Here is a 13,463-nt window from a genome sequence, read left to right as displayed (position 1 = left end):
CCTGACCTGACCTGACCTTGCTTGACCTTGCCTGTATTAACATAAATTGTACCATCATACATTTTTTACACAGTGACAGCAGTAAAACAAGGAGATATCTACCCTACACACTGTACTGTTGTTACAGTTTGTGCTTCATTTTGACAGATTTTTGTCAGTGAATGCAAAACCGCTTTGGTTGTTCTTATAACATTATTCATCATTTTCCATAAAAGTCAGGAATGATGCCAGACTCGCACAAAAACACATTAAAATCAGTATGAAACACCAATCGGTTTGTTTAAACATTTTCGTGGTGTTTTCCAAGCAGCGACTTACTCATTAGCACGTATTTTCTAATTCTAATAGTCAGAACACGCATATTCAGTTTCATTCTGGAAAATTGTAATCGTATCACTCCAGAGGCTTGTGGCAAACGTTTCCATGTTCTTACTTCAAACAGTGTCACCTAACCTAGGTTTACTGTGCGTGTATTATAAAAACATATTTCAAGCTCCCTCTAGAATAATTTACACGGGAACAGTCTTTATGAAATTTAACAAGGCGCAAAAATACATAACCTAACCTCTGAAATTAGTTGAGCACACCACTGTATTTTGAGGAGGAGGAGTATCACATTCTTATTTTATTTCAGTAATAGTAGGCCTATTAGAATTAAGCAGTAATTTCCTTCAGCCTTTATTTCTTAAGAGTTAATAACTGCTCGCATTGCACTTATTGCGAAAACATATTATCACAATGTTTGTTTACATGAGTCGTCGTGAGGAGACCTCAGGCTCGCTCAAGATTAACTCACTCGCGCGTAGCGAGGAATCGATACAGAAGATGATCGATTGCATATCGTAGGCAAATACTGTATTTGCTACAGTGTATGAATATTGATAATGAATAAAAACTAATACGCCTGAATTTGCCCATAATAACAGATGAATCAGTAAGAAGGCTTCTCATTGTAACCGAAGGATATTGCACAGATTAATATAGGAATTTTCGAAGGTTTGTCATTAAAACAGGAGTTCTCTTCTGCTACAGCGGCCGCAGTCGGATGTTCATCTGAGTCTGACATTTCACTTTAGTTCTAAGTGCTCGCGCTTTAAATTCCTCTTGTGCCTTGAATCATTTTTAGCAAGCTTATGACATCATTTTCATAGGTTCTTAATGTCCCATAACCAAAAGTAATAGAATAAATATTTGAGAATATTAACCTTTCCTTTACGCTAAATGCGGGTTTTGCCCTATCGTGAATTATGTTAAATCGAGTATAAAATTTAATTGCTCTTACGGAATAATTTTTGAGACTGGAAATTTCTTCCGTTAAATGCGGGTTTACATTAAATCGAGGTCACGCAAAATCAGGGTTATACTGTATATAGGACAATCAGGTAGGAGTTTGGAGACGAGATACAGGGAGCACATGAATTCAGTAAGACACAAAAGGTTCTCAGCAATGGGTGAACACATGGAAGAGTACAATCATAATTTTCTGGAAATAGATAAAGATATGGAAATACTGCACACGACAACGAAAGGAAAATTAATGGACACTAGAGAATAAGTGTATATATTGACCAGAGAAGCAATAATGAGAATAACTGAAATGAACTGCTGAATGAAGAAAATGCGATGCACAGATTAGCGTACAATCACATAAGGAAGAAGGAGAGAAAGAGAGAGCAGAAGAAATAGTTCCGGTCGTTGACACGCTCCCCCTTCCACAGTGCGTAATTTCAGGAATCTAGCCGGCCAAAAATCGTATCTCGGAAACTAATGAACCGATTTACATAAAACTTAGTACGTAACTGCTATTCATCATCATCATCATCCTAAACCATCTCCAGTTTCCTGGGTGTAGTATATGAGCCTCATCCATCTCATCCTGTCCTTGTACCATTCTTCCTCCACCAACTTGTCCCAATCATGACCTCTCAGCATTACATCGCTCTTAACTAAATCTATCCATTTCCTTCGTGGCCTTCCCACGGGTCGTCTTCCTTCTACCTTTCTGTCAAATTCCTTCCTTGCAGTTCTGTTTACTGGCATCCTCTTCATGTGACCAAACCACTTCAGTCTTGATATCTGAATCTTATTTAGGAGAGAATTGTCTATTCCTACTTCTTCTCTAATTTTCTCATTCCTAATCTTGTCTTTCCTGGTTTTCTGGATCATAGTGCGTAGGAATTTCATTTCAGCTGCCTGAAGTTTGGAATTATCTCTATTGGTCAGTGTTGTGGTTTCGAGACTGTATGTAAGAATTGGTGTATAATAGGACTTGTACAATGTCATTTTTGTTTTCATGGGTATTTGCTCATCCCACAGCAGGTGTCTTACCTGGTGGTAGAATTGTGTTGCCTTATTGATTCGATTGTTCACCTCATGTTTTGCTAGGTTGTCATTTGATATAACGCTACCCAAGTATTTGAAAACTGGAACCCTGTCCAGTTGAGCTTCATTTAACATGACTATTGGTTCTGCTCCTTCCCCATACACTTTCATCACCACTGTCTTGGTCTTGCTGATGTTTAAACCATATTTCTTAAACTCCTCATTCCAGCTTTGTATTCTCTCTCCCAATTCATCTTCTGAGTCACTCCAGATCGCAACATCATCTGCAAATGTGAAGGCTTTGATATCTCCATGTTCTTTCCTTTTAATAAATTTCATTACTACATCCATTACAATAATAAATAGAAGTGGTGACAATGAGCTGCCCTGCTGTACTCCTCTCTTTGTTTCAAACCAGTCCGACAACTGCTATTATTGGAGATAATTAAGTGTGTAGTCAATCAAGTACAAAGAACAAATTACTACGCCAGGAATAGAATGAGTAATGTTTGTAATTTTAATCAATTTTTATTATAGCTTTAAGAAATTAAATAGATGTTAATAGTGGGACATGCTGTTTAGAATGTTTAAAAACAGATACAGGAATACATATAATTGCCAAACAGTTTATTCATTAGATGCAGTTACATCAGAATCGCTATTGTCACTTTCATTATCTCCTTCGGCAGAACCAGATACAGGAGGCTCAGACAGTAAGTAGAGCACTTCTCGTGAAAGCGGAATCAACTTCCTCCTCCTTGATTTTCCTAAGCTGGTACTATAAGGGTCCGATGGTATAAGCAGCCCATGGAAAAAGTCAGTATTTGTGTCTTTCTGGAAAGTTTCCTATTATCTTTATTCCTGGTCTCTTGGGCTTCCTCAGAGAGGTGGCCAATAGGTATAATACAGTGCCATGATCCAAGAATTTGTGAAAAGTTACAGGCATGTAGTACGATTTGTATTTTTGTAAGTACAATTGTATAGTTTCCTTTGCGTTCATGCCAAATGTCATTTTATCAATGGCATACCCACACGAAAGAGTTTCTACGATGGCACATAGATGGTTTACTAAATTTATATCTACTCCAATAATATCCGCAGAAGTGGAAGCCTCTCTGAAGAATCTTCTAGCGGTTTCCATCATTTTTATTGCCAGCACTTTGCTTCGGATATCAACCAATAGACGCGTTTCCTCCCTGACCTTCTGTAGTGAAGTCATCTACAGTACTTATTTATTGTGTGTGTATTTAGGCTTTAAATCAGTGCGTAAATGTGTTGAATGAGAGTTATGCGATAAGCCTACGTGTGTGATTTATTTCTTTAACATTAATACTGTGATCTTTTGTAGTCATCTGCAGTATTTATTTACTGCGTCTGTTTTCTAGATTTTGTCTGGATAAATTTATTAAATGCAATCAAATACATCACCCGCCCCTCTAGTCCATAAAATTATTTGTCTATTTTCTCTCGCAATTTGTCTTATATTTCAGTGCTGAGGTTTCTTATGTGCCGTAGTTTACCTCTGATTCTGTACGAACCAAAAGTGGCCCCCGTAAACTCCACGTCCCCTTCAGTTCTTAAAAGTAATTTGTAGCTTAGCTTCTTCAGCCTTTTGTCTTGAACCTACATACTGAATTTCACAAATTTGTGCCGCCGTTTTCCCGTGATGGCATTGAGTGGAGCCATTCAATATGGCAACCCTGTTGTCATAAGAGCAATACTGTTTTCTTAACATGGAATGAGCTGTAGTAGGCTAATGGCAGGCTCATCCTGACATTGTTGTGATTGACGTCCTTCTGCAAGGCTCATTCTCTGCTCGAACCAACTTTCATTGTACTTCAGCAATTTGTCCCTTTTTCTACTATATTTTATCCAGCGTGATCGAATTTTAGCACACACAATACTGACAGATTTCCTTATTAACTTGGATGTATCCTCAGAACAATCCTCAATGCCTAAATCTTCAATTACAACATTCGCAATAACATCGTTCCGCTTATATTAACTGCTGTTCTTCAACAGCTCGAAAACCGACCTCCGGGTTACAGAGTATAATATGGCTTCTGAAAAAAATTAATTACTCTCATGGTCGCACCTGGTCGCAGCAAAAAGTCACAGTTTTCTATTCATTAAAGTATAGATAACTCATCCAAAATACTTTCATTGCGGAAATCAAAGTCAATCCAATTTGAAAGTCAGTTCAAATTTGTATAATTAGCTAGCGCTTGGACACCGTGTACCTGAATGTTAAGTGCATATTTCGGACAACAATATAGTAATTTTCAGAAAATGCTACCTAGTATATAAAAATACATACCTTCATCTAATATAATCACATTGCAAGCTAAAGAAATATTTAGTTCTGACGTCTTTACTGAGCCCTCACATAATAATAACTGCGCGCTCGCCTTGCCAGAATATGACCCCCTTCAGTGAGATTAGACAGACAGCGCGACTTCTCAATACTTAATTACTGTACCCAAGAGTCTTATAAACACGACTCACAGAAAATGTGCACCAAAGACAAGGGTTGAAAATATTATTTTTGGCCGGCTGGATGCAAGAAATTACCCACTGTGCCTCCTTCCCCTGCATTACGTAACCGGCAGCATAGCGACAAGTAGCAGCTCGCCTCGTAAGGTCATTGACAAGAAGCAAAGGAGCAAGGACATGTTTGTTTAGTTCAGACTAGTGCAATGTTATTTTAATTTTTGGATAAATTTGGTACCAGCTAAAACTGAAGTAAGTAAAAAATAAAATTCTCTAATCATTTGAGTTGTCGTCTTTTTTGTAAAAAAAATTGTCTCTAAAGTTGGTTTGTTGGTTGTTTATTTGAAAGGAATTTGACAGTTAAAATGGTTCGCATGGTCAGACGGGATTAAGAGGAGAAATGTTCAATTTATAATGTGAAAAGTCTCAGAAATATAGCAGTAAGTTAATTGACAATTACTGGAATAAATAATTGAATTACAGATTAGAATGTGTTTTTTTTTTTTAGGACTTAAGGATAGGAGAAATTTCAAGAAGAGAGCAGAAAATATTTTAAAGTCAACATATAGTGACTAACTTAATAGGTTTTATTTATTTTATGAATTGAAAATTATTCTATTTTAAAGTGTTTACTAAATAACGTAGTAATTGTAAATTTAGATACAAAGAAACATTTTACTGGATTTCCTTTTTTTTTTTAGGTGTAAATAAGGACTTAAATTCCAAGAGCAGAGCAAATTTTAAATTTTAGTACAGTAGAAGTCCATTATAGCAAGAATTCTTAACAGCGAAACATTCACTCGCTATAACGGATTGTCGTTATATCCGATTTTTTGTAAAAGTTGGCGAAACCCCCATACACATTAAAATCAGTATGAAACGACAATACGCTTGCACAAAACTTGCATTTTCGTGGATAATATCCACTTTACGGCTTACTTGTTTGTTATATTTTGAAATCTGATATTACGTGAAAGTGAATGTTTAATTTCATTCTGAAAAATTACAGTACCGTATTTCTCCGAATCCAAGACACCCCCACCTTTTCCCTTTTCCTTCAAAATATTTAAATCAGTCTTAAAAAGTGCTTTGTAAAATCATATGAATGCCTTTCTTATGCAGTACACATTTTAGACTATTTTTAGGCGCTGAACATTGGCTTTAGTTATGGCGTATTATTTTTCAGCTGCACAATTATTCTCTATTTCAGCGGGTTTAATAACCATTAACTTATAATTGTCATCATAATATCGACGAGCACCCGTTGAAAATTTGCCGGCAATACCTGTTCCACGTATCTTTACAGTACCTACGACGATCCATCACGAAAATATTCCTGCTATCAATAAAACTTAATTTTACTAAGTGTCAGGTACAGAGGACACGCTATAACTCTGCTACCGAGTAGCCATGGCCTTTCTAAGAATTCGAAGGCTCGCTTTTTTTATGCCATTCTGCAGATTTGAGAAATAGTTGTGTAGAGAGGCTAATATTATGCCATTCTCTCTTCACTATTTCCCGAAATCCAGCAACGTTACACATAGGCACCGAACAACTGGTCGCCGCGGGCTAGCGATGTATAATAAAGAGACAGTCGTTTATTATCAACGAGTTTTGTGTGCACGGGGGGGTGAAAAGTAGCGCCGTGGCCACTATGGTAGTTGCCAAGGCCGGGGATGCAAGACAACCCTTGATATTTCACATGATATTCTTGAGGAAAAAGTTGTCGTCTTGGATTCGGAGGAATATGGTATCACTCCAGAGGCTTCTGTGGCAAGTATTTCCATTTTCTTCTTCAAACGGCGTCACCTAACCTAACCGTATATGTATCATGAAAACATATTTCATACGCATGTAGAGAAATGATAACCACCTCACTAAAATTTACATGGGAATAGCCATTCCAAAATTTGACTATCCTCTGAAATCAGTGATGTACTCTGCCATATCTAGAGGTGTGTCTCATCTTACTTAATTTCAGTATATAACATTAAAATTAAGAAATCGTTCACTTCAGCCTTTATTTTTAACGAGTTAACAACTGCAATTGGCCACATTATTTACGCATTTATTACGAAAACGAGTTATCCTCTGTCATTTCGAATTTCCTTTAGAAAACAGCAGTCGACGGGTATTACTAATCAGCTCCCAACATTGGCTTAGAATGTCGACGAGAGAGCTCGCAAATGCACATAGCGAGAAAACTATACCGTACCCAAGATGATTGATCGCATTTTGCGGCAAACATTTCAGTTTTCTTATTCAGACAGCATGACCTAACTTAACCGTACTATATCTGTCGTGAATACTTATGTATTTCTAGCGCCAGTAAAAAATACCCTTCTCGCTATAAATTTATATGATAATAGCCTTTCTGAAATTTAACAGACGCGAGAAAATTGAAACTATCCTCTGACATCAGTGATGCATGCTGCCATATATTGAGGTGTATTCCATCCTTATTGCAGTATTTAGCATTAAAATTAAGCGATTGCTTCCTCAGACTTTGTTTTTAACGAGTTAACAACTGTTATCGGACACGTTATTTACGCATTTATTATGCAAAAAGTTCTCTTTCATTTTGATTTTTCTTTACAGAGCAGCAGTTGACGGGTATTAGGTACTAATCGACTCTGACATCGCCTTCAAATGTCGACGAGAGAACTCGCTAGTGGAGATAGTGAGGAAATGATTCCGAAGGAGATCGATCGCATTCAGCATATTCGCTGGGGTGCATAAATGTGTGGAACGGAAAAAATCGCTCGTAATAATGGATGCGTCAGTGATAGGGCTCCCGCTGTAGCTGAATGATAATACACAGTTTAATATATTAATTTTGAAGGGACCGACAAAAATTGTCGTTATATCGAGGTGCTTGTTATATGCCGTACTCGCTATAGCAGACTTCTACTGTATATAGTGACGAATTTAATAGATTTTTATTCATTTATGATTTGAAATTGTTCTATTTTAAAGTTTTTACTAAATGATGTAGTAAGTAAGTAAACAGTTGAGACACAAAGAAATATTTTAACGATTTCAAGATTTATATAATAATTGTTCTGTTGATAACTATATTTGTACAAATGTAATCAAGTCCAAAGATTTAGATTGATGTTTTGGCACCGCTGAATAGGAGATTAGTTAGCTCTCGAAATATGTACGGTAATTAAGTATAATAAAATGTAAAGTATTGACAAGACGGAAAAGTGTTTATTGAGTCACTAATAGTAAATAATTGGCAATTTTCTGGAGTGAAATTCTGTTTAAGATTATTGCTGTTGTCACTACTTTTTTGTTTTTTTAAGAAGGAAGCCATTCTTGTTTAGCATTGATTCAGTTAATGCAATCTGTAATGTTCTCAGTCTGGCCTGACTGAGTAGCTTGGACAGTAGAGCACTGGTCTTTTGAGCCCAACTTGGCAGATTCAATCCTGGCTCAGTCAGTAGTATTTGAAGGTGCTCAGATATATCAACCTCACGTTGGTAGATTTACTGACATGTTAAAGAATTCCTGACCGAGCTCGATAGCTGCAGTCGCTTAAGTGCGGCCAGTATCTAGTATTCGGGAGATAGTAGGTTCGAATCCCACTGTCGGCAGCTCTGAAAATGGTTTTCCGTGGTTTCCCATTTTCACACCAGGCAAATGCTGGGGCTGTACCTTAATTAAGGCCACGGACGCTTCCTTCCCACTCCTACACTCCTAGCCCTTCCCTGTCCCATCGTTGCCATAAGACCTATCTGTGCCGGTGCGACGTAAAGCAACTAGCAAAAAAAAAAGATTTCCTGTGGGAGAAAATTCCGTTATCTCGGCGTCTCTGAAAACAATAATAGTAGTTTGGTGGAAAATAAATATTAAAATAAGGTAAAGAATTTCTCAGTTTGTCAGAAGTACAAAATATAACATTTAGAACACTGTGACATATCTGTTAAAGATCATATTAATATCAGAATGACAAGTTTTATTCTCCAAGAATGTACTCGGATACTATCAAATCACTTTTAAACATGTGTATGTGTGTACAGTGTTTTTTATGTTGTGTAACTTGTCGATGATTGTGAATGGGTGATATGAGCAACTGTCACAAATTATATGAATATTGAAGTCTGTTTAGATTTGAAAAAGTTTTCTGTACTGATACGGTTCTGGTTCTGCATGGCTGATATTTTCATTGTCAGTGTACTTTCCCGCTCATTTCACAGCTGAGAGTGAACGATGCCGGAGCCTTAGATTTTGTAGGAATGTGGTTGTGTTATCAATACCTTGAAAGAAGAGCTCTCGACTTAAGCTCATAACTAGTGCATTTTCTTGCTTATAGAAGCATCTAGCAGTATTCTGGTGAAGTCACAGCTCGCTGTCTGATTTGCCTGGTCAAGAAAGCTAAGTAATGTACTTGAGGTCATTATACTGACCTCATGGCATTCCAGTATCTACAGGGCTTTGGGCTAGGCAGCAGACATCTTGCCAGACCAACACTCTTACTGAACTCTCTGTTCCGTGGGTTTCTACTTAAATCTGTAATTATATTTCTCCAGAATTAATTATGGCAGTTGATTACAGAAGAGAGGTAGAGTTTGTGTACTTTACCATATGAAATTTTATCCACTTCATTTTTCAGGAAACAAATCTTTCTTGCCTTTGATTTACTGCGTAATACAAAATCACGATGAACCCTTCCACTTGCAGTCTGAAAGGACAATATTTTTAATAACCTTAAAAGCATCTTGACTTCTCATTCACATGCTCATTGATTGTATGTGTTAAACCATTGAGGACTATCAGATGTGTGACCATTCTTGAAGTACTCATACATTATCATGCTTTAAGAATATGGTACCTTTGGTTTCAATGTAGTGAATTTGTATGATCAGTGCAGTGACTCGTTCTTTGTTTACTGCTCATGGTGGAAGTTAATAGCTATCGTTGTTTAGTGAACTTGTGCAATTATCACTTTGTGAAAAGTAATTCCTATAGATTATCTTCCCAGTCAGAGGCAGATACATTTCACAGCCTCCAAAGGTAAATTTTGCTTCGTTTTCCTGCAACAAGGTTTTCCATTAGGAGCTAATATTATGCATGCAGACTTTTTTTTTTTTGCTAGTTGCTTTACGTCGCGCCGACACAGATGGGTCTTATGGCGACGACGGAATAGGAAAGGTCTAGGAGTGGAAAGGAAGCGGCCGTGGCCTTAATTAAGGTACAGCCCCATTATTTGCCTGTTGTGAAAATGGGAAATCACGGAAAACCATCTTCAGGGCTGCCGACAGTGGGGTTCGAACCTACTATCTCCTGAATACTGGATACTGGCCGCACTTAAGCGACTGCAGCTATCGAGCAGACTAGAAGTTCTGTGATGCTTTCAGTGAAATCCATAGCATTTTTTTTTTTTTTTTTTGACCTGGAAGTTTCCTCATAAGAAACTACACTTTGCCCTGCTCCTCCCAAATGATGAGTTAAGTTTCCAGCATAAATATCTTTAATATATTCCAGTTCTGACCATTGTCTGAAAATTTCTATAAATTTCTTCTGTTGAATGTTAAAATGACCAAGATTGTGGATGTACATGTTGGTGTTCTAGTATAACTCTCCACCAAACTTGGTATACACATATGACTTATTGAAAAAAATGAAAATCCACAGCCTGTTTCCAGTCATTTGACTGGGTCAGGAATGGAATGAATGAATAAATGAATAAATGAATGAATGAATGACTTACTATCTAGAAAAAGACTGGCGTTAAGACACCTGTAGCACCTGTTGTGGAGGCAGTGACGTGTAAAAATGATTAAAAACAACCGATATTTGAGCCGAATCAATAGTTTTTGGGGTTGCTGAGATGAATTGTGACACTCGGGATGCTGTTTAAGTCAAAGTTCAGCTTCCGTCTGCATAAGGGTTGAGCAGAGGGAGAAAATGAAATGTCCGAAATGACCAATATTAGTGTGAATTCCACAGTTTTGGGGGTCACTAAGTTGAATGGTGACAGTCCGAATAACAGTTGGAATGGTGTACATATCTACTGTGGGGCCGGACGGAGTGGCTCAGATGGTTGAGGCGCTGGCCTTCTAATCCCACTTGGCAGGTTAGATCCTGGCTCAGTCCGGTGGTATTTGAAGGTGCTCAAATATGTCAGCCTCGTGTATGTAGATTTACTGGCATCTAAAAGAACTCCTGCAGGACTAAATTCCAGCACTTTGGCGTCTCCGAAAACTGTAAAAGTAGTTAGTGGAATGTAAAGAAATAACAACATATCTACTATAATGCACAACGCATAAATGCGTACAGTTATAACATTTTTTTTTTGAAAGAATCAACTGCTTCCCAGACAATCTGGGCTTCCGCGAGGACAAAGCTTAACTCAAAACTAAATTATCTCAGACTTAAAATAAACACATAATGATGACTCTAAATCTACCAAAGAGTTCATAAAATATTAATCACCATCACACTAAAGAAATTATTTACAAAAGTTCACTTCAAACAGGTGATACAAATCCTAAACATTCAAGAAAGTACCCGATCAGAGCCGGTTACTAAAGCTAGTCTATACAAAGTTTTTTAAATCTTCTTTCTCATGTTATTACCATTGCTAGAACTCTGCCTTCTATATATGGTAGGTACAAATGGCACCGTGTTTTTAACGAGTTTTGACTGTCTTTGACGGTGTTTCATCTAGGTCACAGCAAAGCCCCTTACACATGGTAATATCACCGAAAGCAATCAGTCTTCATGATCTATGTATATTAGTTTCAGGATCTTTTATCTGGACAAGTAGTATTCCCATAATTACCTTTAAAAATGCTGTCCATGTCTTTTATGACTCCATTAAAATTATTATAATATTATTATTATTATTATTATTATTATTATTATTATTATTATTATTATTATTATTATTATTATTATTATTATTATTATTAGACAGTGATAATAAAAAAAGAGAGAAGTTAGTAAATTTAAACATCTGAAATGAAGTTCCTATGAACTACCTTGCAAAAAACACGCAAGTAATGATGACGTCAGCATGGAACTGGAAGTGTACTCGATAGAAGAGAAGCTAAGGTCTTCAAGACTAACATGGTATGGACACGTAAAGCAAATGCCTGGCAGAAAAACACCACGTGCATGTCTAGAAAAAAACGGTTGAAGGAAGAAGACCAGTGGGAAGACCTAGGAAGAGATGGTTACACCAACTGAGAGGTGATTTGGAGAGAGGAGGAGGGAACTGTGAGTCAGTGGTGAGAGAAGGCATTTTTGGACAGACATTGATGGTGAAGGCTCGTTCAACACCACTTTACCTGGCATACTTGAAGGGTTCTGTGATGATGATTATGATTATTATTATCATCATCAATGTGTTCAGTTTTACTCCTTAGCTGAATGGTCAGCGTTGAATCCTTCGGTTCATTTAATCATTCTGGTTAAGTTTTCTGGCTCAGGGACTGGTGTTTGTGTTTGTCCCAACATTCTCATCTTCATATACAACACACCACACTATCAGCCACCATATAATCATGCAGTAGTTTTATATCCCTCCATATAGGGTTGCATCGGGAAGGGGAACTGGTCGTAAAACAGGGCCATTCCCCATGTCTCACCTGCGACCCCACGGATGTGAGAAAAAGTGGTGGAAGTAGTTTAGCTTGTGCAGATTTATTCTGACGGTGTATTGAAATATGATCTTTGAAAAATATAACCTTTAGAAGTGTAGATATTTATTTTATTAAGAGGCTTGTGTCATGTTTGTTGTCTCCCCTTTCTTTGTTTTATTGAGTAAAATGTATTTACAATATTCTATTTTGTCAGGACTGAAACTGCAAAATCTCGCTTGGTACGTGAGGATGATAATGATGCTAGTGATGATGAGAGAATAACAATGGAAGTGAACACTGCTGCTCGTGATAAAGAAAGGCGAAGAGAAGCATTTATGGCTGCTCAAGATGAAGGTAGGCTGAAAATAATTTTGTTTTTAAAACAAAGTTTGTCGTTATTCAGTTCATTTGGACAGAAAGTGAGGTAATGGTATATGGCATGGCATGGCATGGCATGGCATGGCATGGCATGGCATGGCATGGCAGAGTCTCTTAAAAATTATTTTACTTCAAGGCTTACAGCTTTCTGTCGTGTCATTCCATTGAGAAGAGGTTTTTTACTGAGTGTAATTTCCAAATTCCAACAATGTTCATTTTATCTAGCATATACCCTTCAGTGTTCTCCCCAGAAAGTTTCATCAGCTGCATGGCAGGAATGAGTAGCCGGGTGGGGAATACAACTAAAAAATGAATATGATAAAATTTAAATTTATTCTGCTCGGGACATAATACTATCAGACAGGTAAACATATTCTTGCAAAATTGAGCTATTTTAGTGTTATTATCCTTAACAAGACACAACAGAGTATTTTGAACTTCTCTTGTTCTACAGCTCGTTCATAATCACATAACACCGGGGCTTACCACTCAGTTGCTGTAGAGTGCCATGCGGGTTTGTGACACCGCTCACGCACGACACTACATGATAGCCAAGTTAAACATTCAGTGTTCTCCCCAGTTTCGTCAACTGGGTGGCAGGAATGATATAACTGATGCAATTATGCTGATAGTAATGAAGATTTATCATTTAAATAAACGGTTTTACAGTATTTACATTTT

General features: G+C 37.3%; 1 protein-coding gene across 2 annotated transcripts in view; it reads left to right on the top strand.

The window, feature by feature from the left end:
• The window catches only part of LOC136866425 (PAX3- and PAX7-binding protein 1), a 337,700-nt gene that overhangs the window by 104,572 nt on the left and 219,665 nt on the right, over positions 1-13,463 (top strand). For both annotated transcript variants that reach the window (XM_067143350.2, XM_067143349.2), the window contains one exon: positions 12,619-12,758. In XM_067143350.2, the coding sequence (XP_066999451.2) occupies positions 12,619-12,758 (140 nt within the window). The remainder of the gene's footprint in view (positions 1-12,618; positions 12,759-13,463) is intronic.

Source organism: Anabrus simplex, chromosome 3, assembly GCF_040414725.1.
Source record: "Anabrus simplex isolate iqAnaSimp1 chromosome 3, ASM4041472v1, whole genome shotgun sequence".
Lineage (NCBI taxonomy): Eukaryota > Metazoa > Arthropoda > Insecta > Orthoptera > Tettigoniidae > Anabrus > Anabrus simplex.
Note: the sequence above shows the minus strand (reverse complement) of the source record. Positions and strands in the feature narration are given on the sequence as shown.